Source organism: Passer domesticus, chromosome 8 (assembly GCF_036417665.1).
Source record: "Passer domesticus isolate bPasDom1 chromosome 8, bPasDom1.hap1, whole genome shotgun sequence".
NCBI lineage: Eukaryota > Metazoa > Chordata > Aves > Passeriformes > Passeridae > Passer > Passer domesticus.
In genome coordinates this window covers 51,448,195-51,475,138 of record NC_087481.1, presented here as the reverse complement: position 1 = coordinate 51,475,138, position 26,944 = coordinate 51,448,195, and the positions used below count along the sequence as shown (strand labels likewise).

The 26,944-nt window shown below is 37.6% G+C and overlaps 1 protein-coding gene across 7 annotated transcripts in view; it reads right to left on the bottom strand.

The window, feature by feature from the left end:
* ATRNL1 (attractin like 1) overlaps nucleotides 1-26,944 on the bottom strand; it is a 431,225-nt gene that overhangs the window by 81,142 nt on the left and 323,139 nt on the right. For 2 of the 7 annotated variants that reach the window (XM_064431410.1, XM_064431409.1), the window contains one exon: nucleotides 4,183-6,076. The exons of 2 other annotated variants lie outside the window; for them this stretch is intronic. In XM_064431410.1, the coding sequence (XP_064287480.1) occupies nucleotides 6,017-6,076 (60 nt within the window). In that variant the 3' untranslated portion in view covers nucleotides 4,183-6,016. Of the gene's footprint in view, nucleotides 1-4,182; nucleotides 6,077-6,814; nucleotides 7,166-10,205; nucleotides 10,249-10,361; nucleotides 10,430-26,944 lie in introns of those variants that run through there. 3 more of the 7 variants (XR_010367589.1, XM_064431408.1, XM_064431407.1) reach the window with 3 other exon arrangements.

The following is a 26,944-nucleotide window of genomic DNA, read 5'->3' as shown; positions in this document are numbered from 1 at the left end:
GCAACATCTGCTAAGTCATGGTCATTAAAGCACTTCACATCTTGTTTTCATACTCATGTCTATAAAAATCCTGCTATGCAAGAACTAAGATAACTTATAAGACATAAAATAACACAAGGTCTTCCTCTGGCATCTCACCTCAGAAAATTCAAAAGTAATGCTTAAATTGCTATAGCAATTCCAGAAAAATGGGTAAAAACTTCCAAAAGTTGGGATAGCATTTATGTGGACATATGCTTTCCCCAAATTTTCATAATAACTTCATAGTGCCCTCCATGGCCCCATGCAAAGCTTCCAGGTAACACTAAACACTTAACTGTACCTGGGGGGAAAAGCCCCACAATATTCAAGTTTGACTTCTGTCTTTTAAAAGCTACACTTAACCCTTCTTGCTAGGAAGGAGCAAGACAAAGTAAGTCAGCTCTAAGGCTCTGAAGCACATCCCTATTTTACCATAGCTAAGAACTTCTCATACAATGTTAAGGGGTTGGAAGGGAGCTTAAAGATTTTTGAAGCATTGTTGAAGAGCAACAGAATACAAAAGTTCATACAAAGGAGAAGTGTCAAAATGTGACATTTCAATAACGAGGAGGGAGCATGGCTTGTTACCAAGCTCAACACACAAAGGAGGAGAATTACAGACCAATTCCAGAACTGCAGCCTGGTCTCATACACCCAAAAAGGATTTGCCTTCAAAGCTGGCTGTGACATGCCAGGACCACGTGGGACAAAAGAAAGGGACAACGAGACTGGCAGAGCTGCCGTGTTTGGTCCTGGTGTTAAGAGCCTTTCACAGGTCATGCTTTGCCTGCAGCAACTCTCTAGGAGCAAATTGCCTCTCTCAGGCTCTCAAAACACACCTGTTAATGAGATGAAGGAAAATCTTTCCCTCAGTCCCAAAGGAAAATTATCCCCTGCAGATCCTCTTGCTCTTTCCCTCTCTCCCCTTCCTCCCACATCACGTAGCAATAGCAGCTCATAAAGCATAGTGGTTGCTTCTATCAGAAGGAGGAGTATTGGACATTTACCAATAAAAGTTCACAATGTAACCACATTCACAGTAACAGACTTCCAGAATAAAAATACACATAGTAAAGGCAGGTTCTAACTTCCCCAGGAAGGAAAAGAGATCTAGTAGGACAAGAGATTATTAAACAAAGTTATAAACTGGTGATTTCTCTGATATCTCTTCTCAGAAAACTGATGCTGGAAAAGTGAAGCTAAAGAGATGCAGGGTAAGTAACAGTACTGCTTAAAAGATCAACCTGAAGATATTAATTAAATGAGGTCAAAATCATGTGAGAGGGTTAAGAGAAAGGCCTATAACACACTAATTTCATCTCTGAAGCCTAAAAAGGCTTTCTGTTCCAGAAAGACAAAAGATTATTGCAAAACTTTTCCAGTTTCAGTTGTCTCTGCACAGGCCAGACATAAAAACACACTGGAGAAAAAAAAAGAAAAAAAAAAAAAAGAAAAAAAAAAAAGAAAAACAAAGAAAACAAGATAAGTAAGATCTGGGGGGGATCAGTGACCACTATATACCTCCAGGAATGAAAAATAATTACTACCCAGAGCAGAAAAACACCTTTAGACCATCTCTGAAATTGTGAAAAACAACTGGAAATTACATTAAGATGACTGTAAAAAACACAACAATTTGAAAATAGCTTAATTTTTGAAGTAGACTCTGTAGATTGTAGAAAGATTCTCATTAACTATGTCCAGTAAAAAAACCTATGAAGAATAAGATGCTACAATGGAAAGGCTGTGATTGTACACAAAAACATCTCAGTTTGCAAGATCAATTCTGTAGTTTGGCTAATTTAAAACCATAATTGCCAAAGGGAGTTGTTCTGTCCAGCATTAAGCTGAAGCAGGGTCCAGGGCTATAACATGTTTATAATTCAGCAGTGGTGGAGATGATGCTGTGACTAAATCCTGCAACAGGCATCATGTGATACCAGAGCTTTACTTAGTGGGAATCCAGTGAACACATCCAGCTGAAACCCAGGCAATTCAGTCTTTTCCTGGAGCATGGGTGCCACAGCACAGCTGTAGGTCTCAGCTGTCACTTCAGAAAAAGCATGGCCCAAGTCTGGGGAGCAACTTCCTCCACACCAAACACTGAAAGAAAAGAAAAAACCCTAAAGAAGCCTCCCTTAAAAAAAAAAATAGTTCCAGAAGCAAAATCTCTTACTCTCTGCTTGCCAGCAGAGGTTGGTGCCCTAATTTCCAGTCTGCCAGGATTTGTTCTCTTGCTGCACTTCTGAGCACTGGCAGCTGCAGTGCCCCAGCACCAATAAGGGACTGTGTCATACCCACAACACAGACATTGTCACGATAACTGTGTCTCTCTCCTGACACTTACAGTTAAACCCTTCAGCCTGAAAATGACCTAGAGCCCCCAAGTCTTTCTGGGTAACTGTTTCAGCCACCAAAGAAGCAATTCCACAGTAGCATCACCCTGTGAACACATAGTTCTGACCTGTGAAGACAAAAGCTGTTGCAAATTTTTTTCCAAGTCTTCGGCCTTCATGAAGGCATCCGTCTGCTTCATCAGACATTACTGAGATCACATGCACACAAGGTTACCCTCAAAATTAACTTTGCCATTTGTCATACACATCCTCTGATGCCAGCAGCACAAGGTGCAGTTGCTTTAGGCTCTATTTTAACAATTTTTTCCAAGTGCCATCTCTGTAGAAAAAACTGTAATCTTTTATACAATAACTACTACTACTTGTGGTATTATGGCACTCATATCTGACTCATCCTGCATAAAGAAAAGGGCAAATCTCCCTCATTCAATAATTTCTGCATCAAGCTTAGCTGCTTGCTCTTGAGGCAGCTCCTCTTTTAGAAAGAGATGCAGTTTTGATCAAAGACTTCCACTAATGGAAAATCTATCATATTCCCTGAATGATGCATTCCAATAATAAAATACTTTGGCTTCTGAAAATGTGCATCATCTTTCCTGATCAAATTCTCTGACTTTCAGGCTCAGCCTCAGGATCTTGTTATGTTTTGTCTTCATGATAAATGAATCCCCAATACTAAGCATCTACTCTGTGTGGAGTAGATAAGTCACCCCTTGCACTTTTCTTTGAGAAACAAAAGCAAACAGAAGAAAACAGAAGCAAAAAGAAAGCCCCCATATAAATTTGTTAAAGGTTGGCTCAATGTTTTTAGACAAAAAAATGAATCTCATCTTGCAATCTTGCATCATCTCCTAACCATGAGTCAAGCACAGAAGTTCAGATTTAAAGGAAGTCAAAAGGGAGACTGTTTACATACCCACTCCACGCTGAAAAAAAAAAAAAAAAAACACAAGAAAACCCCAACTAAACCAAAACCAAACAAACAAACAAAAAAAAAAGGATGTAATAGAAGACCTTTTTATCATGTCCTTTCTATATGAAGATAGACCTGTCAGAGCTGATTGAAGTAAAGAACTTCTGGGCACATCCACCAAACAGGAAATACAAGTAGAAATCCTCACATGCAAGATTATCTAGCAATTCTCCTAATCTTCCTTCAGAATTATATCATGGATTTACAGTACTCTTGATTAAATAGAGCAGTAGTAAATAAGCATGGGAATTTCTATCCAAGTCTAATAAGCTACATAAGTGACCAAGGAGGTAAACACACAACACCATTTTACCAACATAACAGTACTACTGATGCTTAAAAAAGGGGGATATGAGGAATATCTAGAAAACAAGTGAAAAAGAAAATATCTTGTGGTCTAATTCTAACCGTTATTCACCTCTTGGGAGCAGCAACATATCTTTAATAGAGGATGGTAGCTCCAGCATCAGAGGAACAAAGCACTAAGCTGGACTGAAAGCCACATACCTGACCAGCAAACTTCTCCACTTCATATCTTCAGCAAAGTGTTCACTAAAACCACACAGAAATAACTCTGTAAAAAGAGCAAATACTCCCCTGATGGCCCAGAAACAGGGGAAGCCCCAGTCTCAGGAAAAGCTGCAAAGGCACACAAAAATCTTATCTGACATGGAGGAAATTTTCAAAATCAGAAATGCTGCTGACTGACTTGGTTTTGGGCATGATCACTGTAAAATCACATTGCTTTGGTCAAGCCAGACATATCTCCAGGTATTTTGTCTGAGAAACACCCTGATCCTCTTTGCCACACACACACTACTCAATAGCAAATCATTGGTAAGTGTTTCGTTTATTTGGTCAGTAAGAAAACAGCATCAGTACATTAATAACCAATGACAAACAATGCAGTTTAACTGTCCAGCACCTAGATATCTCATGTTTTAGCTTTCTTTATGTCTACACACATTCCAGTAGTCTCAATGCAGTTTTACAAGTTGCTAGCAGCTTATGTTAACAATTTGCACACACAAACGCACACACATGTATCTCAGCAGGAATTATTTTGTATTATTCAGCCAAGCAAAGAAAACCTGCAGTAACTGGCATTTCCAGCAGCCATGCACAAGTTGTATGAACAGATAAGGTCAGATAAGAGGGAGAGAGGAAGAGACACAGGGAGACACAAGGAGAAAAGCAAGCAAAGCCACAAGTTGAGGACAGGCTGTTGTCTCCCAGTTCTTCAAGTAAAAAGCTAATGGCTGTTAAGAGGCAGTTGTCCATATCATCATATAAAAAAGTCTCCTTGGCTAAAAATACCTTCTAGGACTGAATTTTGTAAATCTAAACCAGCTGGGAGGGAAAGGAAAAAAAAAAAAAAGCTGATAAAGAAAAACTCTAAGTGGCAGAGCATATTCAGGAGAATTAACATGTCCTGATCCGGGAAGTCTAGGCTCACCTAGGCTACCCTGGAGGAGGATGCACTTTTTGATGAAAGAGTTTCTGTTCAGGTCTGTCCTTTGACAATTGTGGTGACTACATGGGCTTGGGGTCACATTTAGAACAGAGATACTGTAAATTCTTGCAGACCTACTGAACAAGCCCAGACGGCACAAAAGGCACTGTGATGTGGGGTTTGGTATGACAACAGGAGAATTACACAACTACCCAGGACAGTGAAAATCACTAAACCTCTCTCCACATGGACTGATTCAAGGAAAGACAAAGGCAAAGTGAGCCCTTTAACTTTGGTACAGTATTTTTCTGTATGCAGTAATGGTTTTTTTTTTACACATTAGCAGAATTACTTAGGTAACCAACGTGGTTAGGCAACGTGTCTTTATACAGACACACTTTGAAGGTCAACCTTAGCAAACACTGTGGTTCAAGTCATTCTAAGATATTAAACATAACTGGTCTAACAGAGCTGCAATTTATTATAAAGTGAAAATAAGGACACTTCAAGAGGTGAAATAATTAAATGTATAATCAAGTTTCAAGTATTGAATATTTAGTCAGGAAATGTACAAAGATATCCTCCAATTGACTTAACACAGAGGTTCAAGGAAGAAATCTGTTTGAATGCCCAGGCAGCCGTGGCTGACCACACTGTGAATGTCAGCTCATTGACTGAGGTACTGAACTCTTGCCATTTTAAACTTAGGCAAGTCATTAGCCATGAAGAAAAGCTAAGATTATTAGTTAACTGCCTTGTTCAGTTTCAGGTACAAGCATGGTACAATCTGATCAACCAAGCATAAATATTTTCTGCATTTTAGAGCTATACATGACATACAGAAACCCCACAGGTGCTAACATCATTGCAGAAACTATGTAATTAAAATTTACTAACATAACTTCCAAACAGAAAGCAAAAAAACCATAAAAATGTGTGTGAGGCTTTTGGGAGGTCTCAGGAGACAGGAAAGGGGTACAAGCACGTGACATTCCACAGTACTGAGGGAGGCTGGCTGCGTGCCAGTGTCAGCCACTTAACTGCACCCTGCAAGAATTCAGCTGCAAATCTTTGCTTCCTTTCTGTCTTTCATATCTTTGCAAGGCAAAAGGCAAAGACAAAGTCTTTCAGCTGGAGTTCTTTCATCCAAGAACATTCTTCATCCAAGGCCAAAGGTTCACCATATCCTAAAAGGCCTTTGGATCTGCATGTTCAGTCATCTTCATCCAAACGTATTTCTTTGGGAGCATTATTCAGTCCTTGTGGCCGATCCTAAAAGAACACCAATAAAAACTATCTTCATTCCTTCAAATACAACCTTCAATGGCTTTATCTCTAGGACCACTGTATGAGAGCATTGTGTCCAAGGTGAAAAATGGATGCAGAGGTATTTCAATTAAAACCACAGCACACTGAAACATTTTTCTATGGTTTTTGGAGGTTTAGTTTTGGTCAACTCTCTAGTTAAGTGTTCCCAAGGTGAAATAGGCTTTCTGGAAAACCACACATATAAACACAATATTTTCCCCTGTGCTGACAGCTGTTTAAAAATACTACCTGTTAGCTTTCCAGGGACAATATTTCTAAGGGGATAAGAATTGTGATCTAAGATCCTATCAGTATATTACACAAGTACAAAGTACTTTGAATATACAACTCTAAAATATGACGAAGCTCTGTATCCACTTAAATTGCTTTACTGGAGTAGGAAGAAGCAAAGCTCCCTCTGGGAGGAAACAAGCCAGTTATTTAATGGGGCATGATAATGTCATAGAACACGAAGCAAAAACCTGCAATTGGACCTTGTGATTGTCTAAAATAAAAAAGGTGCAAGCTAATCTTGGTTTCAAACAAATATCATTCTTTCACCTGTCTGCTGTTATTCCACATAATCTAGCTCACATTTCCTCCAAATTCCTTTCTTGTGTATATATATATATATATATATGTATGTTTTCCAATCCTTTCTGTCCTTTTTTAAAAAATATTTTCCCAGAGTCATCTATTCACCTCTTCCTTTCTTCTTTCGGTTGTTTTTCTCTTCAGGTAGCCTGTTCCTGCTACTCTTCTTCTCAATTCCATGACACCCTTTAAGATTTTAGTCTTGGCCTTCCTCTCAGCATCACTCACAACTCTGTTTTGGTCTCCAGAGTCTCTCTGCCATTTGGGATCTCCTGACCCTTTTCAGCCTAATTCCCCACAATCACCTCCAGTTGCTTGCTTTATTATTTTTTATTCTTCACTTCTCTTCCCATCCACCTTTCACCTAAAGCCATTTTAACTTCAGTTTTATTTCTTCTTTTTTGGATGTTACCAAGCTTCTGCTATTGCACCACCCTGCCAGACATGGTCAAACTGTTTCTAGAATAAAGGGACAATTGTTTCTTGTTCTAACAGCATGAAAAGAGTAAATCTTCAGCATTAAAAAAAATAAACAAAACACCACAAAACCTTTTCCTTACAAGCAATGCTGTCAATTTTCACCATTTTTATAAGACTTGAAATAATTAATTTTATTACTACTGTATCTGTAGCTTCTAAAGACTTCCATTAAAAAAATTCACTCCAAAGCAAATTTCAAGGTTTGATAGTTAGAAGAAAAGCATGAAACATGCTCCTGCCTTAGCTAACTGAATCACAAGTGAGAAAAAGTATAATTCAACCCTAATATTTTAAAGTCTTCAATTTTCAAGGCAGCTGTGTAACTATTAGCATTCTGACTCACAGGGGCAGACATGAACCTGATCTGAACAGTAGAGCTTAAATCTATACCTGATTTTGAACTATTCTGAGTTAACAGTGTTTGGTCAGAATATTAAAGGAAGGAAGAAAAAAAAAAGGAAAGCTGATCTCAAGAAGGGACCACTTGAATCCCATGAAAATTCCACTCATTACACTAAAGATGTAAAAGCAGGCAGGAAAGTTATCTCAGTAACTTCTAGACTTCTAGACATTTTGGGTGGGAATGACCAGCAGTGACAAGTGTTTGGTACTTTACATATTTCAAATCAGTAGGAAATTGAGAAAAATTACAAAATTCTGCATCAGTTTGTGATATTTTTTCCTATCAAAAGTAATTTCTTGATCTCAAATTAGAAGCCATTTCCCCTGTACTGGGAAATATGTCAGATAAAGGATATTTATGATGATTGCTTTTTCTTTGGATGGAATGTAATCAATATCCCTCATTATGTTAACGCAAGATGATGGGGAGGAAAAAGGTGCTGAGGTGAATTTAAAGGCACTGAAGGGTTTAGAAATCAAATCTTTTGTAACATTAACTTCTTGAAAGATGTTAACAAGTCATGTTAGCTCAAACAGAAGCTTCCTATTGACTCTATTCTGCCTTCAAGGCTCAACCAAAACAGATATCAGATTTTAAATCTGATAAAACTCAAATGGGATTTGGTTTTTAAAGTTTATTAAATCTTTAGTGTTCTTTGTTGTTTAGCTTTTAATGTGTAAGCTAGATTTCTGTGTACCAGGGTCAATAAAAAACTTCTAGCTGAAAGGGGATAGTGATATAAGGTACCATGTACCTTACTGTAATAGCAAAAATCATAAACTTGTTTTAACAGCAAAATTTAAAAAGAGCAATTAAAGTAGACTGTGTTAGCAACAGGCTGAAAGAAGACTGAAGGCAAAATAAGAGAGCATGCTCTTAAATAATTTTTTTCACAACAAATTTGAGGTCTATCAGATATTGAGCCTAGTACAACATACAAGTAAGGATCATTTTTTGGATGCTAAGGCCTTCCTAAATTTATTCATAACCAGATCTAAGCTGTTGGTTTCTGTCCTGGCACTGACATTAAACAGTCCTTAGTTTTCCCCAGCTGACTTCTGAAAAACAATAAAATCGAAAGGTGCCAAGAACAAGCTTGGTGCTGGGTCAGTGTTCTCTCTGCAGTGTGAAAACAAATTGTGAGATGCCATGAAGTACTTGGAAGCACTCACAAACAATTTTCTCAGTGTTCCCCCTTCAGCACTGGAGGTGGCTGTGGGTCAAGCCAGTGCTAAGACAAATCTGAGCTTTACAGCTGTTGAAATGCTTAAACCACACCAGATTTTTAAATTATGTCATAGCAGTGCAGTTATTATTTGCCTGCCACAGGATCTGCTGATGGCAGTTGAAGTTCTTATTCATCAAGGGGCCCAAATAATTGAAGCAATCCATCTGCTCCATGCACTCCCCCTCTGCCTACCCTGTGATTGCTTATTGCCATGTGATTTTTGCCAGTGATGTCATACCTGAGCACTTGGTGGCCTGCCTGTTGGATCTCCTGAGAACTGTGCTGTGATGGAGCAAAGGTAACTAAAATATTCCACCTGCTCCAAGCTCTCCCTTTGCAAAAACCTGATGGGATGTGATATTTGGCAGCGACTGTCATAACTGATCAAGCAGTTGCCAGACTCTCGCATATTTCCTGAAGGCTGCTCCTGTTTTTCATCATGAATTCCAGATAATTGAAATAATTGACCTGCTCTAAGGCCCTGCTTTGACTCCAGCATTTTCAGCATTGGGACATTTGCCTGTTGTCATGTTTGGTTAAGAGCAGCAGAGGCTTTGATAACTCTTTCACAAGATGTCACAGCACCACAGAGCAACCTTTTTTGCACAGCTTGTGTTACTGAGCTGCCAGACACCCTTCTGCCCTCACCTCATGGCTCACAAGGGCACATGCAACATCCACCCAAGTGTCAGAAAAGCGCAGGAAGAGGAAATGAAGGAAAGCATGCAAGCAGTTTTGCAAGCAGGCTGATAATGGGAGTCCTCTTACTGCTCCCATGTGATGGGTAATTTAAACACTTCAGTGCCCTGCTGCTTAGATGAATTTCCATTAAGGATTTTTTTTCCAGTAGTTAAGGAGCCTAAAAATGTTTTACAGAGGATCAAATACCCCAACTTACACTTTTCACCACGTATAATGTTGCTAAAGGACAGACTTGCCTGTTGACTGATATACAGATTTTTAGAATAGTCCAATTAACTGTACTAGCCATAAAAAGCTTTGATGTGTTCTTCTGCTGAAAGGTATAGATCTTACTTGCAGTCAGATTATATTGCTCACTTTTATTTGAGAAGAACAAAAGTACCACATTCCCTCACTAGATCACATCCCACGCCTGAATTTACTGTATTCATTTCAAGGAGAGATGATCAATTGTGATCATTGCTCTGCTTAGAATCTGAGCAGGTCACAGACTGACTGACAGTGACTGTAGAAGTCTTTCCAACACTTTCATTAAGATCTAACATTTCTGCAGCTGTACTTTGAGGCATTCCGTATTTTGCCCTGCACAAAATACAGATACAGACTTATTTTTAAAAGACCACTTCTGACACATCATCCACTTCTAACAATGTTCAACTTTTCTAAAGTCCAAGTTTTTCTTTATCTGCAGCCTTTTCTTTTCAGCTCTTTATCTTTAAACAGATGACACTGAAACGAACAAAGAGAAATGCTGTTTTTAAAGGGAAAAAGCTGCCAAATCTTATACACATGTACAGCTAATAATGATCTCAGCAATATTACAGTGACAATTATCTACCCACCTTAATAAAATTCTGGTGTTTTTTTCAATTTGAATGCAAATCAAACCAGTCCAGTAAGTCAAAATAATCTGTTAAGAATAACAGTTTACAAGTAAACTATGTGATAGAAGAAATACTTTTTCCTTATCTTGCATTAAGCTTTTTAGACTAGAAAGTGCTCATTGTTTCTTAAGTAAAAAGGCTTGATGAGTATTAAAGATAACTCCTGACATCCAGAAGAAATTTAGGTTTCCATCAAAAAATGAGAGTGGATATATGCAGAGAGGGACAAAAAGTCACAGCAGTTCTGTGGTCCAGGGAGAACCTGGGACCTTCAGGGGGTCCCTCCTAAAGTCTAAGTTTTCATAGCAACACAACACTTTTTTTTCCATTGAGAAATACCTTAATTAAAAGAAGAAACTTGCCTAGTGGTAGTTTCAAATTTCAAACTTAGTGAGAACAGTTTCTCTAGGAAGACTCAATACCCTACTCCAGTGAGTCTTTGTCAGTCATCACTTACTTGAGGTAAAAAAAAGATGACAGAAAGGACACTGCTGTATTTATGTACACAACTGTGGGGTGAGAGAAATCCACCTTTTGATGAAATAGCTTTCTTTTTTTTACATACACTGGTGATGATTGATTGTAGAAAATTCAAAAGGGTGACTTTACAGATAATTGGCCCTGACTAACAAAAGCAAACAACATTGCAGCTTTTTGTCAGCAGTGGGATGCAATTATGCACCATTAATTAAACTGGCATGCCAATGAAAGGTCAGCTAACACAACATGAGGAAGAAAGTAGTTCTGTACTTTGAGATGTTATTGCTTGAAAATGTTCCTGCTTATTTGGCACTCTTGGAGTGGGAGGAAACCATTCTTCATTTAAATAAGGTGAAAATTTGGAGTCAGATTCATGTCTGGCTCAAATACAAGAACATAAAACAAAATAAGGTGATGGAACTAAGTAAGGTGTTGCACACTTTAAGGTACCCACCTATCCTTTCATCCTGCAGTGGCAGGTCTGCTCAGGAATGGGGACATCAGACAGAAGGCAGAACATTATCACTTAGTAGGGGGGCAGTAACCTTGGAAGCACTAATTTAATTCAAAGCAGAAGACCTAACTTTCCTTATGACTGCATATGCTTTTATTAAGATAATATACTGCTCTCAATGTTATTTTTATTCCATGCCTTCTCCCAGTCACCAGTCTGATTGCTCCCAGTGCCAACATCTCAGGAAACAGATTTGCCATTTGTGATGCTGTGCATCACAAAACTTGAGTCACAATTAAGAAAAAGAACAAAAAAAAAATCTGTTAGCAGTAAATAATTTTTTTTCCCAAGAGAAGTCACTTTTAGCTGGATTCTTCCCTGTCCATCAAGTTGCTTTCCCCCAGTTGCTTTATTTGCAGAGACTAATTTAGCAGTGAATGAAAAATGACAGTAAGTATTGTGTCTTTGTACATATATTCCAAACACTCTAGTAAATAAAAGACACAATAACTTATGATATCATCTCTGCATGCAATATATATGGCTTTTCCTGATTCTTTTAATATTTCTTAATTGATTAGAAATAAATATGCAACCTTGAAGGCCAAAAGCTTATGAAGTAAAAGGCACACAGTGTTCTAATGTTTATCACTAATGGAGTCAACTGTGTCTCTTTGCCAGGATGAAAGAGACTTGCAAAGATATTCCAATACTGCTGCTTCCTCTCCCAAAGTGGAATTGAGACTTGGCAACAGGTGAAGATGGGCAAAATTGTGCCAAAGAACATCTCAGGGACGTGCCTTCTCCTTGGCAGGCTGGAGTTGGGTTAGGTGATCTGAGCAACAGCCTTTGATTGCTCAAGTTTCTCAAGGCTAGAGTCTGGGGTCTTAGCAGGGATGGCAGTGGTGTTCTGTAAAAATAATAACAAAAAGCAAAACCAAGCAACAACCCCAACAAAACCCCAGCCAGTTTACCTCTATCAATCCATACTCAGATACGTTGTCCTTCCTTTCCAAAAATAACAACAGTTAAATATTGAAGTGATTAGACTGACAAAGAACAGAAATGGACTGAATTAAAAAATATTTTCATTTTTCTTCCCAGTTTAGTAGAGAAATCTTATTTTCAGCACTTCCATTTCCCTTGACACACTAAAAAGCCTGATTCTGTGTTCTTTCCTCATGTTATTTTAACTTTTCACATAATTACAGAGAAATTGCTAATGGTCAGGCTGAGGACTTTAACTTATCAATAAGTCAAGTCAAACTTCCACAGCAAGTTAAGTTATGCAGGATACACATTTCAATGCAGCACTATACCATCACACTTGGTAACTTAAAGGCAAGCATTTAATTGCATGAAAATTTTTGAGAGAAGGTCAGGGAATCAGTGTAATGAGATTGTCTTTGAACAAATTTAAGTGGAATAAGCATTGATAAAAATATCAAAGAATTGACGTTGAAAGTGAAATTAAGTCAGAATAAAGTAAATCCCAATTCCTGGAGTTTAGCTTGATGCAAAATCTAAGCAGAAGAGAACTTGAAAACTAGGTTAACCTGTCTTTCACTTTGCATTTCTTTCTACATTGAAGTTGTGAGCTATTTTAAACCTGTGGTTTTGTCTAAATGAACATCTCAAATGGTAAATATCTCTTTCTTTTCAATCCTCTCTAAGTTGCTGGAGAACACCTTTGATACTATTCACTGAATCCAGCCTTGTGCTTAGGCAGGGAATGCTACTCTTAGGTAATGGTTATCCTGAGTAACTATAGCACCATTATCTTGTCTCAAATGCCCCATTTTTAGAGATTGTCCTTGTTAGGAGCAATTTTGAAAGAGTATAGAGGAGCTGAAAAGGACTGAGTATTTTAGATTAGGCTATTATAGTAAAATTGAGTATCCCAATCAAGTTCTTCGGTATCTAAACTGATTTATCACATCCTAGCCCTCCTGTGTTAAAAGAGGTCTGAAAAAAGTATGCACCAGAAATTTTGTGGCATTTCATGTTAGGCTTCCTTCATCCCCACAGGTCAGATTCTGATTTAGATTAAATTATCTACCAGAAAAATAAAAAATCCTCTACCTTAATATAATATTAGTATATCAAAGAGATGTGTCCCACATCTCTCAGGCTCAATCTAGTAGACAGTAATTAGGAGACAATGGGAGTGATTTTGAGAGAATCCCTGATTGTTTCTGAGGTAAGGAAGCAACAAAGAAAAAGACATTTGGGGTATTACTTCCGAGGCAGCTCAACTACCACAGCACCTCTTGCTCAGATACAAAGCCCAGGTTTCCTTCCAGCTTCTCCTGCAGCCAGTCCCACAAGAAGCAAGCAGGCATTTGGATGACTTGTGTGCTTCCACCTCCCTGAAACCATGACTCATAAGAAGAAAATGACCTTATTACACTATTAAAATTATTGTGCTGTATTCAGTGACCAAGTAAAGAGGTACCCACCACACACCATACATCATTAAGATATTTGAAAAAGCTTTCAAAACCAGGACACTCAGTACAAACTGCTGAAGAAAACCAGAGGTAAACAGAACCATACACAAATGTGACTAATGGACCTAAATAAAACATATAGCCCTCCTGATTGCCACCAAGACAAGACTAATATTAGTTTTTAAATCTAGAGCTGTCTCAGAAGCAGAAAGTTCTACTTCTTACCATGAAAGAAAGGCTATTATTCATATAAAGGTGGTCAGGGCCATTCTCCTAATTTGCAAGAGGAATGCTGTGTTTACATGGGCAAAGTAGGGCTCTGGGCCAGGACTCATGTTCAATAAGACAAGAGTACATCTAATGGAATTTAAGGGTTTAATATTATGTAATTAACTTTTTGTCAACACAAATCAAAATAGTTAATGTAGGTTCTGTTTCTGCAGCCAGAGGCAGGTGAGAAGGCCCTCACTCTCCAGGGAAGCCCCTTTGACTCCAAGGGGGCTCCAAGCTGATCAATCCTGGCATTCTCTGCACTGTCCCTGCAGTCACTTTCTTAGAGCATCTGCCCACAATCATCTGGCCGTGGGATGGATTTGCTCCTTTGCAACACTGAATTCTAAGAAAGCCTTATTTAAATGTGAGGGAAGATGCAAGTAGTTATTAGATAGCCTTAGAAGAACATGATTTGATGGTGCTTTTCATCATAATATTGCTGATGATTACTCCCTCAAGTCTCTTCAGAAGAGGCTAGGACTTTTCACATGCAGCCAAGCAGCTTTCAAGAGGAAATGCAAGACTAAACATTCTGTTTGGAAATCCTGCATAATGATATGTATTATAGAATCAGGTTTTGTTGTGTATTTTTCAATTTAGCATGCATAATTTTCAGTTTTGCTAGTAATTCAGAAGGCTTTAATGCTTACTTAATTAGTCTAAGCTTGGTTATTCAGCCAATGAAAACTAAAGTGTTTAAGTTATATTAATTGTAAACAATGTTAACAGTTAATTTTCTGAATGATGGAGCAACATAAAAACAAACTTGAGTAACACTAGGATTAATTAATTGATTAGCTAGTTTCTGTTGAGAATTATATTCAATAAGAGTCTGTCAATACAAATTGCTATCAATTGCAACTTTATGAAGTGCCAAGAATAATAGGTTCAGGTGCATACTAGAACTAGTTGTCATGAATGCCAATTTACTGCAGAGAAATGGATTGTTTATCACCTAATTTAATTTCAGACAGCTAACTCACTTGTAATAACTCATTTTAGCATTGAATTTTCAAGAACTTGAGTGTTGTTAAAAGAAGCAGCTTGCTGTAATAAGTTTGCAAATTTAAATTCTTCTGTAAATAATTTAAAGCAGACTGTAACTCAATTTTGCCATTGACTACTTGGAAAATATTTAGCAATTTTATTTACCATCCAGACACCCCTATTCTTCCCACTGGCAGCATGTTTCATTACAAATGGCTGCCTACTGCTGCAGTATTAGACTTGAGTCTGTGCTTTTAATAACACTGGGATGGATGCAGTGTCCTCTGTTGCTTCTGGCTGATTCAGCTAAAACACTCTGTGAAAGCACTTAGCACACTCCAGCACATCTGGACAGTTTGATGTCCAGGTGCTGAAGAGGAAAATGCAGAGAAGGCTCACAGCAGACTGAAAGGACACAAAAGTCCTCTGGTTTGGGCCATGGGATGGGTTTAGTCCATCCTGTGCTTTCTCCATCCTCTCTCTGTAGTGTTCTATGGTATTTGACGGCAACTGGGAACATGGAAAGTTAAGCAAAAAGCAATCTATTTGGAGCCTTTGAACAATTATGCAAAACATCAATTTCTTAAAGGCTCTGAGGAAGCTGCCAGCTAGAAATAATTTAATACTCTTATGGAAATACCTTCCCTTCCAGATTTTCAACAGTCACTGAATTTCAGTTGCAATGCCTGAATAAAAACATGCAGTTACACTACAATGAAAAAGTGAGATGGCATAATACTGTAAAAGTTTATGAATCTGCATAAAGCTTTACATCCAGGAACCATGTCAGTCCCTGCCTACCACTGTAAATATACATTCCTTCAAATACTATCAGCCTTTCCTTCTTTATTTTGCAAACAAGGCAAATGTTTGCAAACAAATCAATGCTCCAGCACATCTGCAATAGATATCTGACAGAGCCCAGCACCTTGTACTCACAGCTGTCAAACACTACCGAGTGTAAAAGTTCCTCCCAGCTTCAGGAACTTACTGCAGGTACCTCACATCAGTGTGCTTGTTAGGCAAGGCAGATCACATTTCAACATAACTAGTGTATTAACACTCTCCTGTAATCTGTGACTTCAAGGAAGATCAACCCCACTTGCAAACAAACAGCAACAAACTAAAATATTTCAAAATCCCTTTCAACTTTCCTTTACTAACATAAATTATTTTAATAAAATAAAAAGTCCAACAGCAAAAGCTTTGAAATGCCATCTCAAAAATAGGTCAGACTCTTATTTCCTATCGCCTCCCTTACAGCATGAAAAGCTGTCTGTGCTTTGCCTCATGACTCCTCTCCTTATGGGAGCTCCCATAAATCATTTCTGTTAGCAAAAAGTAATCCATGGACTAAGCCTGTCCTAGAGCTACAGACTGAGCTTCCACTGGGAAGATGCTGCAGGCTCAACACAGATGTTGACCAACCTAGTTAAAAATTGAACAGCACATAAGCAGCACTACAGCAGCACCACTGTTTATCAGAAATCACCCAAAACCTCTTCCTTAGTGAGGAAGTATTTTAACTCTAGCTTCAAGTCAGACATGACATTTTACTTCAATTCAGAACTCTTCTGTAAGTCTGATATTTCCATCCCCAAGAACATTAAATGGATTTTCCAGATTCACAGCTACAGTGATACAAATGAGGAGGTAATCAGAGATTTAATTTAGGATCATTACCCAAGCTAACACCTCACAAATCTGCACTGACATGAATCAAATGGTTATTCCCACCTGTCAGCAAGGGTTTGATAGCTGAAAGGCGGGGGAAATATGGTATTTGACATTTTCCTTCTAGCAGGAGGCTCAGTTAAGAGTTTATAAATTTACTATAAACACACAAAAGAGGTCAAAAGAAAATTATCTATATTCAGTAAATCAAGACAATAGTTGAATAGATTTAAAATATACTCCCCACCCCCTCAGTATGTTGGGAACTTACTTATAAAAAACTACTTACTGCTTCAGTTTTGAAAATGTTTTGAAGATATTTTCTGTAAAGAAATATGTTCATACTTCATTAGTTAAACTGCTACAGCAACAGAACAAAAAAGGTCATATTCCAAGGTTGCAAGGCATTTGCACATGACTAGAAACCTATGAGTGGATCTTTCAGTTCAGCACCAGAACTGACTATCCAAGTAGGAGTATACATCAAAATACAGACAGGTTATAACAAATTGTGTTTGTGATGAAGTAAAAGCTACTACTTCTATTGCCATCCTATAACAACTGATACTTGAGCACATACAACCCATCACTTAAATCATTACATGGGAATAAAGTCTTTCTAATAAATCTTTCAGATTATAAATAACATTGTTCTGTATGAAATTGTTATTTACCATTGATGGACACTCTGTAAAGACAATGTTAAGGAAGATGTATGCATCATGACACAGCTGAAAGCAAGCTCCTACCTGAACACTGAATGCATTCATTCCTAAGGGGGAGCTGGGAAACAGCAGCAGACAAGTGCAGCGATGCTTTTACACAGATTTGTAAAGTTATGCTTATTTTTGATCAGAACCTTACCAAGAATGAAACCTTAAAAAAACCACAGCAGTTTATGATCAACTCTCAGATTTCATCCTTTGGTACCAGTACCAGTCCACAAAGTAGACAGAAAATGGGGAATTGCAGTGCATTCAGAGAAGAGCTCCAGAGCAAACTGGAAATATGTTTTGAAGTGTCAAGAACTCTATTTGCTTTACTGAACAACTTTTAAAAGACTATTAAATCAAAATCTACAAGTACCAGTAAAAGCTGAAGACTCTGAGACATAATGGATGAAGGCAAGACAATTTTAAGTGGCTCTTAAATTTATCACAGCTCAAGTTAAGGCATGATTTTAAACAGAGCATAAAAAACAGGTGAAAAGTATTAACCATTGGAAGACTAGATCTACATCCAAAAAGGTCAGTCTGACTGAAGAAGGATAGAACTGAAATAACTCTGGTGCCTGTTCCTCTACCCGTCTTCCCCTCCCCTCCAAAAAACCTCACAAAATACACAAACCAAAAAGCCCCAGCAACAACAAAAACCAAAAAGCAAACAACTGCTATTTTACTGGTACCTAAGTCGAAAACCAAATAAATTCCTGTTGGTACACAAAGAAATTTTCACACATTCAGAATTTACTGCAGTCTAAAAATAGTTAATGACTTCAGTGTTTATCTCTTACAGAAGTACATGCAGGAAAAAAAAAAGTAAACACTTCTGCTCAACCTTCCTATGGAACAATGAAAAATTCAGGATTAATTAAACCTGGTCAAAGTACGGTTTTGTAACCTATTTCCATTACATTGAGAGAGAGACAAAATTTTTGATTCTGAGTTGAAGGGCAATTCATGAACTACACATTACTTCAGTATAACTGGATTAAAGGCTTGGACATCACTCAGTGCAGAGATTACAAAAGCCATCCCCATCTTCTGTCTCCCAGGACAGCAGCTGAGGTCACACGTCATTTTTCCACCAAATTTGTTGAGTTCAAGAACCCTTTTCTCTGCAATAGCAGAGTCACTGTTATGGCAGAAAATGACAAGAGCACCCTATAGCCTCACATTCAGGTCACAAAAATGATTCTCTCCCTGCTGGCTGATGACGGCCTGGCACACCCATCTCTTCTTTCCAGGGACTGTCTGAGGCACAGCACAAAGGAGAAATGCAGCAGCCCTCTCTGATTTTTGAGAGCAGAAGCACAAGCACAACTCCAGGAGATAATTTTCAGATGTAAATCCTAATTTGACAGAATCAGCTTTCTGCTGTGTTTGAGGTACTTTTGAAGAGACATCCCTTTTCAGTATTCCCTCTTGGCTCTGCTCCACACATGGCTCTGGATTCAGTTCTGAGTCAGGCATCTAAAAATGGATTACTACAGCAATAGGCATTACAATAGCAAAATCTTCTGGGAGAAATTTATCTCAACACGTTATTTTGTGTTTTTAAATTGACAACATATTTCTGAATGAGTTCTAGTTAAGCCTTGTATCTTTAGGAGAAGCTGCAGTAATTACTGGGCTATATTTTACTGCCCCTCTTATGCTGAAAGCCATATCTAGATGGGAAGGACCAATATAAATACTGTCACTTATGAGTAGGTCACTGGATAAGGAGCAAAAAAACCTGGGCTTGCTTCCAATTTTTCTGTCAGTTTTTCTGTGTGTAAAGTGGGAGGGATATCTACTAATACATAAGAAGCATTTCTAAACCTAAACATGAAATAAACATAATTTACTATGGAATGTTTTAAATAGCTACAAGGCTACTGAAATACTACAATATTTGCTTTCCCTCAAAGGTTCTAATCTGCATTGTAAAGATTTTACTACTTAAGTTATGCAAAGCTATCAATCAGCAAAAGCACATTCACACTTCAGGGAGCCTGACTCCCCACAGATACTTCTCAGTTTATAAAAATTACTCTTAGATAATACTGGGATAACCTCAGTTTGTTAATTATGACACTTTAGACAATCTGGAGCATTGCAAGCATTTCAAGCACTTTTGAAGCCACACCCTTGGAACAGTGATAACTCAGCTTCACATTCAAAGGGAGGAAAATGAACTGTAACGGTGTTAATTTTCTCTGAACATGCAAACACATCAATGGGATGCTTGAGATAGTACTCATACAACAGGAATATTTGTTCCAGTCCACAGTACATCTTTTATTCCTTCCAAATTGCTTCTCTGAATCTGTCACCTGTAGAAATACCTATGACTCCATTTCAAGTACTGCTGAAGTTACGTGTCTTTTCAAATACGTCTGTTTAAACAGTATTGCAATTCATGAGGAAAAACTAAATTTCATGCATTAATTTTTATAAGAAACCTATATTTCTATAGAAGACTTTACAGATCATCTTTATGGAAACAGATTGAAAAATACTTTAAAAAAAAAGTTGCGTTTGCTCCTCAGAGTCAGTAACGAAGTCTTATGAACTTCAAGAGATTTCAGTAGAATGCTAGAAGTATTGATATTCTTCCTCCTTTGTTCCATTTAAGTGTGAGATTCCTAGCAGACAATTGCTAAAGCACCACATGCAGAAATCACAGGCTTGACTGAATGTTTCCAATTCTGCTTTTTAATCGAGAGTTTGAACACAAAATCATAAACTGAGAGTTACATTTCCACATGAGAAATTAAAGAGGGTTGCAATATTGTTTTTCCTATGAATGAGCCTTCATTGTGTGCTTTAAGGTGAGAGGATGCTTCACCCCTGCACAAAGCAGCACAACCTGGTTTGCGGCCACTTCTTCAAGCTGTCAGCCCTCTGTAGCCAGAGACTTCATCCACATTACACCTCACCTGCGTGCAGGTTCCCAGCACTGGAACAAAAGCTGCTGCACAGCCTTCTTGGGATCCATGCCCTCCAAAATGCACCACTTTTCTCACTCACACACACATTTTGTGGTCATAGGTGGGAACACTTTGCACAAAGGGCAGGTACAGCGAGGTTCCCCTTTCTGCTGCTTTCCAACAGCTGTCTCTATATGTTACTGCAGCTCCTGCAATGGGCAGGGTTTGGATTAAGTCACAGCTTTTACCCAATCCATTGATCACCATTTCCCACCCTTTTACTTATGGTGGGTAAATTGAAACATTTTTATTTACCTGATACTCCCAGTTATAGATATTGGGATGATTCAAATTCTGGTACCAATCAGCTATATCCTGTTGAACCTCAGACCACTGTAACATGGAAGAGGAAGATCTGGATCTCCACTCAATGTGGGAAGCCTCATTCCCTTTCCATAGGTCATTTCCAAGGCCCCCATATCACAGGGTCATTGATGCATGCTAGGCTTTATAAGCAGCAAAAGACTTTTAGATACTTGAGAATAATTGTTTTATTTTTAGCCTTCTTAAAAAGACAAAGTGGCACTGTTTGAGTCACTGTGGAAATGACCAGAAGCAAACCAAACTGCCTTTCTTTAATTCCCATGAGTATTCCATTAGTCCTTATAAAAATAAATATATATAAATATATATACTATTGACTGTTCAGTAAAGCCATCAATTCTCAAAAGTTTTCTCCATCTTAAAACTTACTTTAGAATTATCATTTTAATATATTCTGTGACAGAAGAGCTTATATAAGAGTGTAACATAAGAGTTCATTTGGCCCTACATCTCCCATAATGGGCACTTTATGAAATATGAACTTCCTTATCTGTGATATATTATCTTTTCCTTGAAATATGGCTAATTACTGTCATTCATTAGAGATGAGACATTTGAGTATCATTTCTTGTGTCACATTGACTTCAAGTTGCTTATGATTTCATTAAACTAGTGACAGGGAATTTCTGAATACAAATTTTAGAAGATTCAGTATGTACCTCATAATTATTAATGCACTGTTTTAACTGACATTTCCAGCTAGGGAACAGGGTACCAATACCAACACTTTATAACTTCAGTGTCACATTCATTGTGGATTAAAATATCTGTAGAAGTGGATCAGTATCTGCATTAGGAACATCACATCACAGACAGACGATAGTTTCTCAGTTTGCAGGTTCAAGTATTTGTATACAACACTGTGGATTCACTTTCCAAGACAGCCACTCCTCCAATTTCAAAAGCTGTTTTACATCACATAGTCAAGGGTTTTCTCCCAGAAAACAGATACAACAATCACACAAGTGGGTCTGTTTGTAAATTCTGTCATAGCGCAACCAACTATAAAATTGTTTGTTCTGAATTTTACTCCCAAGGACAGGACTGCAATATGAACATGCTTGAAAGTTTAGGACATGCATTACATTATTTACAACTACAAGTTAGCATATCACAAAGATTGTCATTGAACATGGTTTATCTGTTGGAGGAGTTGAAATGAAGAGATGTTGATTACAAGGATATCACTAAAGTAGAGCTCAGACTGCATAACCACATCTGCTGTGAAAGCAGTTAAAGCATATTTTTATCACACTGACTCTTCTGTTCATGTGCTTTAGTAATCTAATATGCTTAGGAGAAAGGATTTGGGACGATTGACTCTACAACACCTGGGAGCCCACAATTCCATCACCTCTTTTGGAAAACCAGAGCCATTACTAAGATTCATACACACATCTGAATAATATAAGATGCATCAATTACATCTGTTACACACCTGTTGACCTAAAAAACAGCCTAGACTCTCACAGACTGAAATGTATCAAAAAATTACTGAAAGAAGATGATGCCTTTATGATGGAATGGAGACTTCTTAATTAGTCAAATGAATGCATCTATTCCAAAAAGAAGGTGCCATCTATTTAAATAAAATTTTATTATAATTAAGAAGAGGCGTCAGGGTATTTCAGAGAAGATAGTAGCAAAGAAATACTAGGATGACCTTAAAAGAGATGATTTTTAACACTGGTCTCTTAAAATGAAGCTGTCAAACACAAATACGAAGACTATAATTGACATCATACCAAGAAAATAATAATAAGAAAAGAAAAATCAAATAAAATCAGGTGTAGAAAATTCTTATTTACTCTTTGTAATAGGCACCTGAAATCTACTTTCTCTTTAGTGTCTTTGAAGAACTAAAAGAGCATTACCAATCTGTACAGTATAGAAAGCAGCTTTAGTATAGTCCCCCCTTATCTTTAAATTGAACTCCAGCCAAGGCATGTTGCATTAAAAAAAAAAAAAAAAACACCAAAAAAAAAGAAAGAAAGAAACTTTTCCTTCCCTACCCATATTGGGGATGCTTTCTATGCTCAATTATTCCTCCACACACAAAGTTTTTCTGCTAATGTCATGTTTATTGTACTCTGTGTTTCAGTAAACTTTTCTGGGTTGGTATAATTTTGAACTGTGCCTAATTTACCACAAAACTTGCAAAACTAAACAAAAAACATCAAAAAACCCCACCCCAAACTTATCTCACTATACAAATAGCTCATAACTCCCAACTGTGTTTTGTAACTGCACATGCACTTCCAAAATCTAAACACGTTTTTTAAAAAATACTGTATAGTACACAAAGGTACACATTGCAACTACCAAAATATAAAGTCCAGGAAAAAAGGAAAGGAATTTAGGGGCTGGCATAAGAGAAAAACTTGGGAAATATTTCTTACCAATATCAGCAGAAAAACAGACGCAGAGCACTCTTACATGATGCTACTGAAGGAAGTGCCTTTATAGCAGTTCTTTGATTAAATTAACATCAAAACTTCCCCAGCTCTTGCAAGAACTTTACAGTCAACCTGCTCCCCACCATGCCTGGGAAGAAAGACTATGAAGGAAATCCCCCTAAAAGCCCTGTTCAGGCATGTGAAGGACAAGCATTTGACAAAGAATAGCCAGCACAGATTTGTGAAAGACAAAGTTTGCTCCACAGACCTGGTAAATTTTGGTAATGGTATGACAGACTCAGAGGAAGACAAGGCTGGATGGTGTTAACTTTGACTTCAGCAAGACTCTCAAAAAAATCTTCCATTCTATCTTTGCAAACAAAACAGTGAGACAGAGGTGGCCTAAGTGTTAGAAGAAAAGTCTGGCAGGATTTGCTCATTCTTAAAAGGAGAAACCCAAATTGGGATCTTTTGCTACTCTGGTAATTCCATCCTTTTCTCACAAGGATGAGAAAATAGGCAGTAGAAAGAAATTTCAAGAAGGGAGATTCTGGTGAGATATTAGTAAAGGCTTGTCACAGTGAGAGTAGCTAAACATTTGAACAGGACCCCGTGAGTTTGCAGAACCAGCTTCCTTAACAATATTCATAACCCCGTCAAACAGGGGCCTAAACAATCTCGCCATAGGGGGGTTTAACTCTGCTCAAGGGTTTGGCTCCTCCCCAGTCTCTTTGACTGATGTATGACTACAGAAGGTTCCTTCCAACCTAAATTATCTATGATTCTATTGTGCATGATGAATGCTATTTTCTAAAGATTAGATTTACTGCCTAATTCAAATTCAGTAAGTGAAAATATTGAATTTCAGCTTAACATGAGCTCTCCTAACAAGGATCAGTTCCCTGGTCCTATTAATGTGAAGTCTCTAAAACAACTGATGAGAAGATGATCTCTAGTGCCATAAATACACAGCTAACAAATAGCTGCATTTGTCTGTCAGAAGTGCTCACCTTGCAACAACCTCAATGATCATGATGTTAGAACAGAATGGTGCTCAGAGAAGATCTGCCTAGTAGAGAAAAGCTGGTTAGTTCAAGATGGACAGACAGGTGAGCAGGGGGAAGCATGTGGAAGACCCTACAATTACACAGATGTACCACGCAATGATCAATTATAACCCATTGTACAGAAGAGCTTTTGAATTTCTCCTTCAGTCCTAGCTCTCATTAACCACTTCCGAATAATGCTTTCTCCTTAAGCACTTCTGAATAATGCTTTCTGACTTTCCCAGCTGATTTAAAATTGTTGCCCCACATAATGAGTTGATTGCACTACTTTCACCTCTTAATAGCAGCTTCAGTTCTATGATACGCTTGGACATTTTAAGTCCTTTGAAAAACTATCTGAAACAGAGTAATAGAGCACACCTCAGCAGCAAGGGCTATTACAGAGATTGCTGCAAAAACATCAGCTCTACCCTTTGCTTTCTGTGCTGGCTTTCTAAAAAATATAAATTCAATGTTTTAGATGTTATCCCTCAAGATCCTCAGTGGCTAAGATGGCATATCTAAAACCCTGCCTAAAGTCTGTAATCAAACCTTTATCTATTTTCTTCCCCCTCATCTTGCACAGTAGAACTTTTTGGAACAAAGCCAATTCCAAGTATTACAAGATATATAAGTTTTTTGGATTAGATCAATAATGTTACTGAAATATTAGTTGGTTGGCAGACTTTCACAAACTCCCCTATCATTTATCCCAAATCCTAGACAAGTTTCTCTGACTTTGCCCTCTCACATAAATTCAAGCCCAAATGTATGTGTAAAAAAAAAAAGCCAAACCCAAAGCATGACATCACACACTAAATGCACTGGATTTCTGCCATTTCCAGCTCTGGGTAGTGCATGTGTACCTGCATTGTCTGAGAACTCTTTTCCATTCTCTTACTTCCTTTTCACCTTGAGTTATTACATCTTCACAGAATTAAAAGTCACTAATGAGACAGTCATCTGTGTTACTTTATTTGAATACTTCTTCAGCTATTTATTTTGCAAAGTAGTAGCAAACTAGTTATAAACTGCTGCTAGATCAAAATATGCTGCACATTGCTGCCATTTCAATGAATATTGCTCATGAGTATCCTAATAGAATGAAAAGAGATGCTCTAACTATTCTGGAGAAAAAAAAAATCAAATATTCAGATTGTAGCTGCTCTTCTACCATTTAATTATAGCAGGAAATGGGAATTTACAAAAGTATATTTCTGCAATTACTCTGTATTTAACCATACACACAAATCCACTATTCCTCAATAAACCATCAGAGTAAGTAGAGTATTTCACTACTTTCCTTTTAATGGTGCACTAGAAAATCTATATTGTGCTGCATTAGTACCTGGTGCAACTCTACCTTGAGTTCAACAAGTGAGTGATAAGAGAATGCAATTCAAACACCATTCATGATCAATGCCTGAAGGTACACAGAAGTACATGACAGTTGGCTTTGGAGATTATTTTTTGTTTGTCTGACTTAATTTATAAGAAGGTGGTAATATATATATAGAGAGATATAGATGTGTAAATTCAAAATTCCCTTCATGAAAAATAAATGACCAAGAAAGACACACTTTACAGCATCCATATGCCCAGAGGGAAATGATCTCACTGGATCTCACTGCCAAAGTCACGTCAGTGACTCTTGGTGTATTTAGTGGTGATCTTAAAGAACATCCTGCATTTGTGTGCTCAGTGCTGCAAAACATAAATTCTATTTGTGAGTCATTGGATAATGCTCTTTTCTGCACATAAAGTGTCATTTAAACACCTTCAGAAGGGTATGTTTTGTTCCTTCTGATTCCTACAACTTGAAATTTTTCTCAATATAAAATAAATTGCTTGCCTATTTTCCAACAGCCCAGTGACTTTTCCTTTAATAACCAATAAGCTGTTTGTAGAAAAGAATAACTATTTATTAACTGCAGCTGTTTCAATATTTGTACATCATTTTTAAAGGCCTAAACAGTTGAGACAAGAAGGTGACAGCAAGTACCTCTATAAACTTCCTAGTCTCTTACTGAAAGCTGGATAATAAAGATAAGAAAAAGGTCATTTTGCCAAGGATATAGCACAAGGAATGGCACTGAGAAAGGCAAAATTCTACTTTAAATAAAAATCTAGTAAGATTAATATATACCAAAGATGAAAAAAGGGAAAATTTTATTTCTTATGTATCTGTTAAAAACTTTACTGCTTCACACTAATGAACAATAATATTTTACAGTCTTTGTTATAGGAAGCTCTAACAGATTTGCTATATCTGGAAGTGATCACATATCACAAATACTGCTGATTTTTTGAAGGAGATAACCCTGATACAGACTCACTGTTCTTCCCAATTTCACTGCAGTCTAACTGCCTTTGAAACTTCTACTTTACTGCAGTGTTTACTTTATTGCAGTGTACCATTCATAATCTTCTGATTTTCAGAAGAAATGGTCCAAGGAGAAGGTTCCTTCAGTATCATTAAAGAATCCTGCCATTGGGCTGTAAATCCTGATTGAACCCACTCATTTTTCAAATTCCAGTATTTTGCTGTTTTTTCTGTTATGAAAAAAATCTTCAGATTATTACTGAAATTAACACCTTACACAATGATCCTATCTCTGCTTTGCTAAAGCCAGTGAATGGAATCCACTGGCTCATGGTTTATTTGAAAATTTCAGTTACTCACATCAAAGTTCTCCAGTCTGTCTGTAAGCACTCACACCTTCCTGAACAATCAGTGGAAAACTAGAAACTGCCTCTCACAAT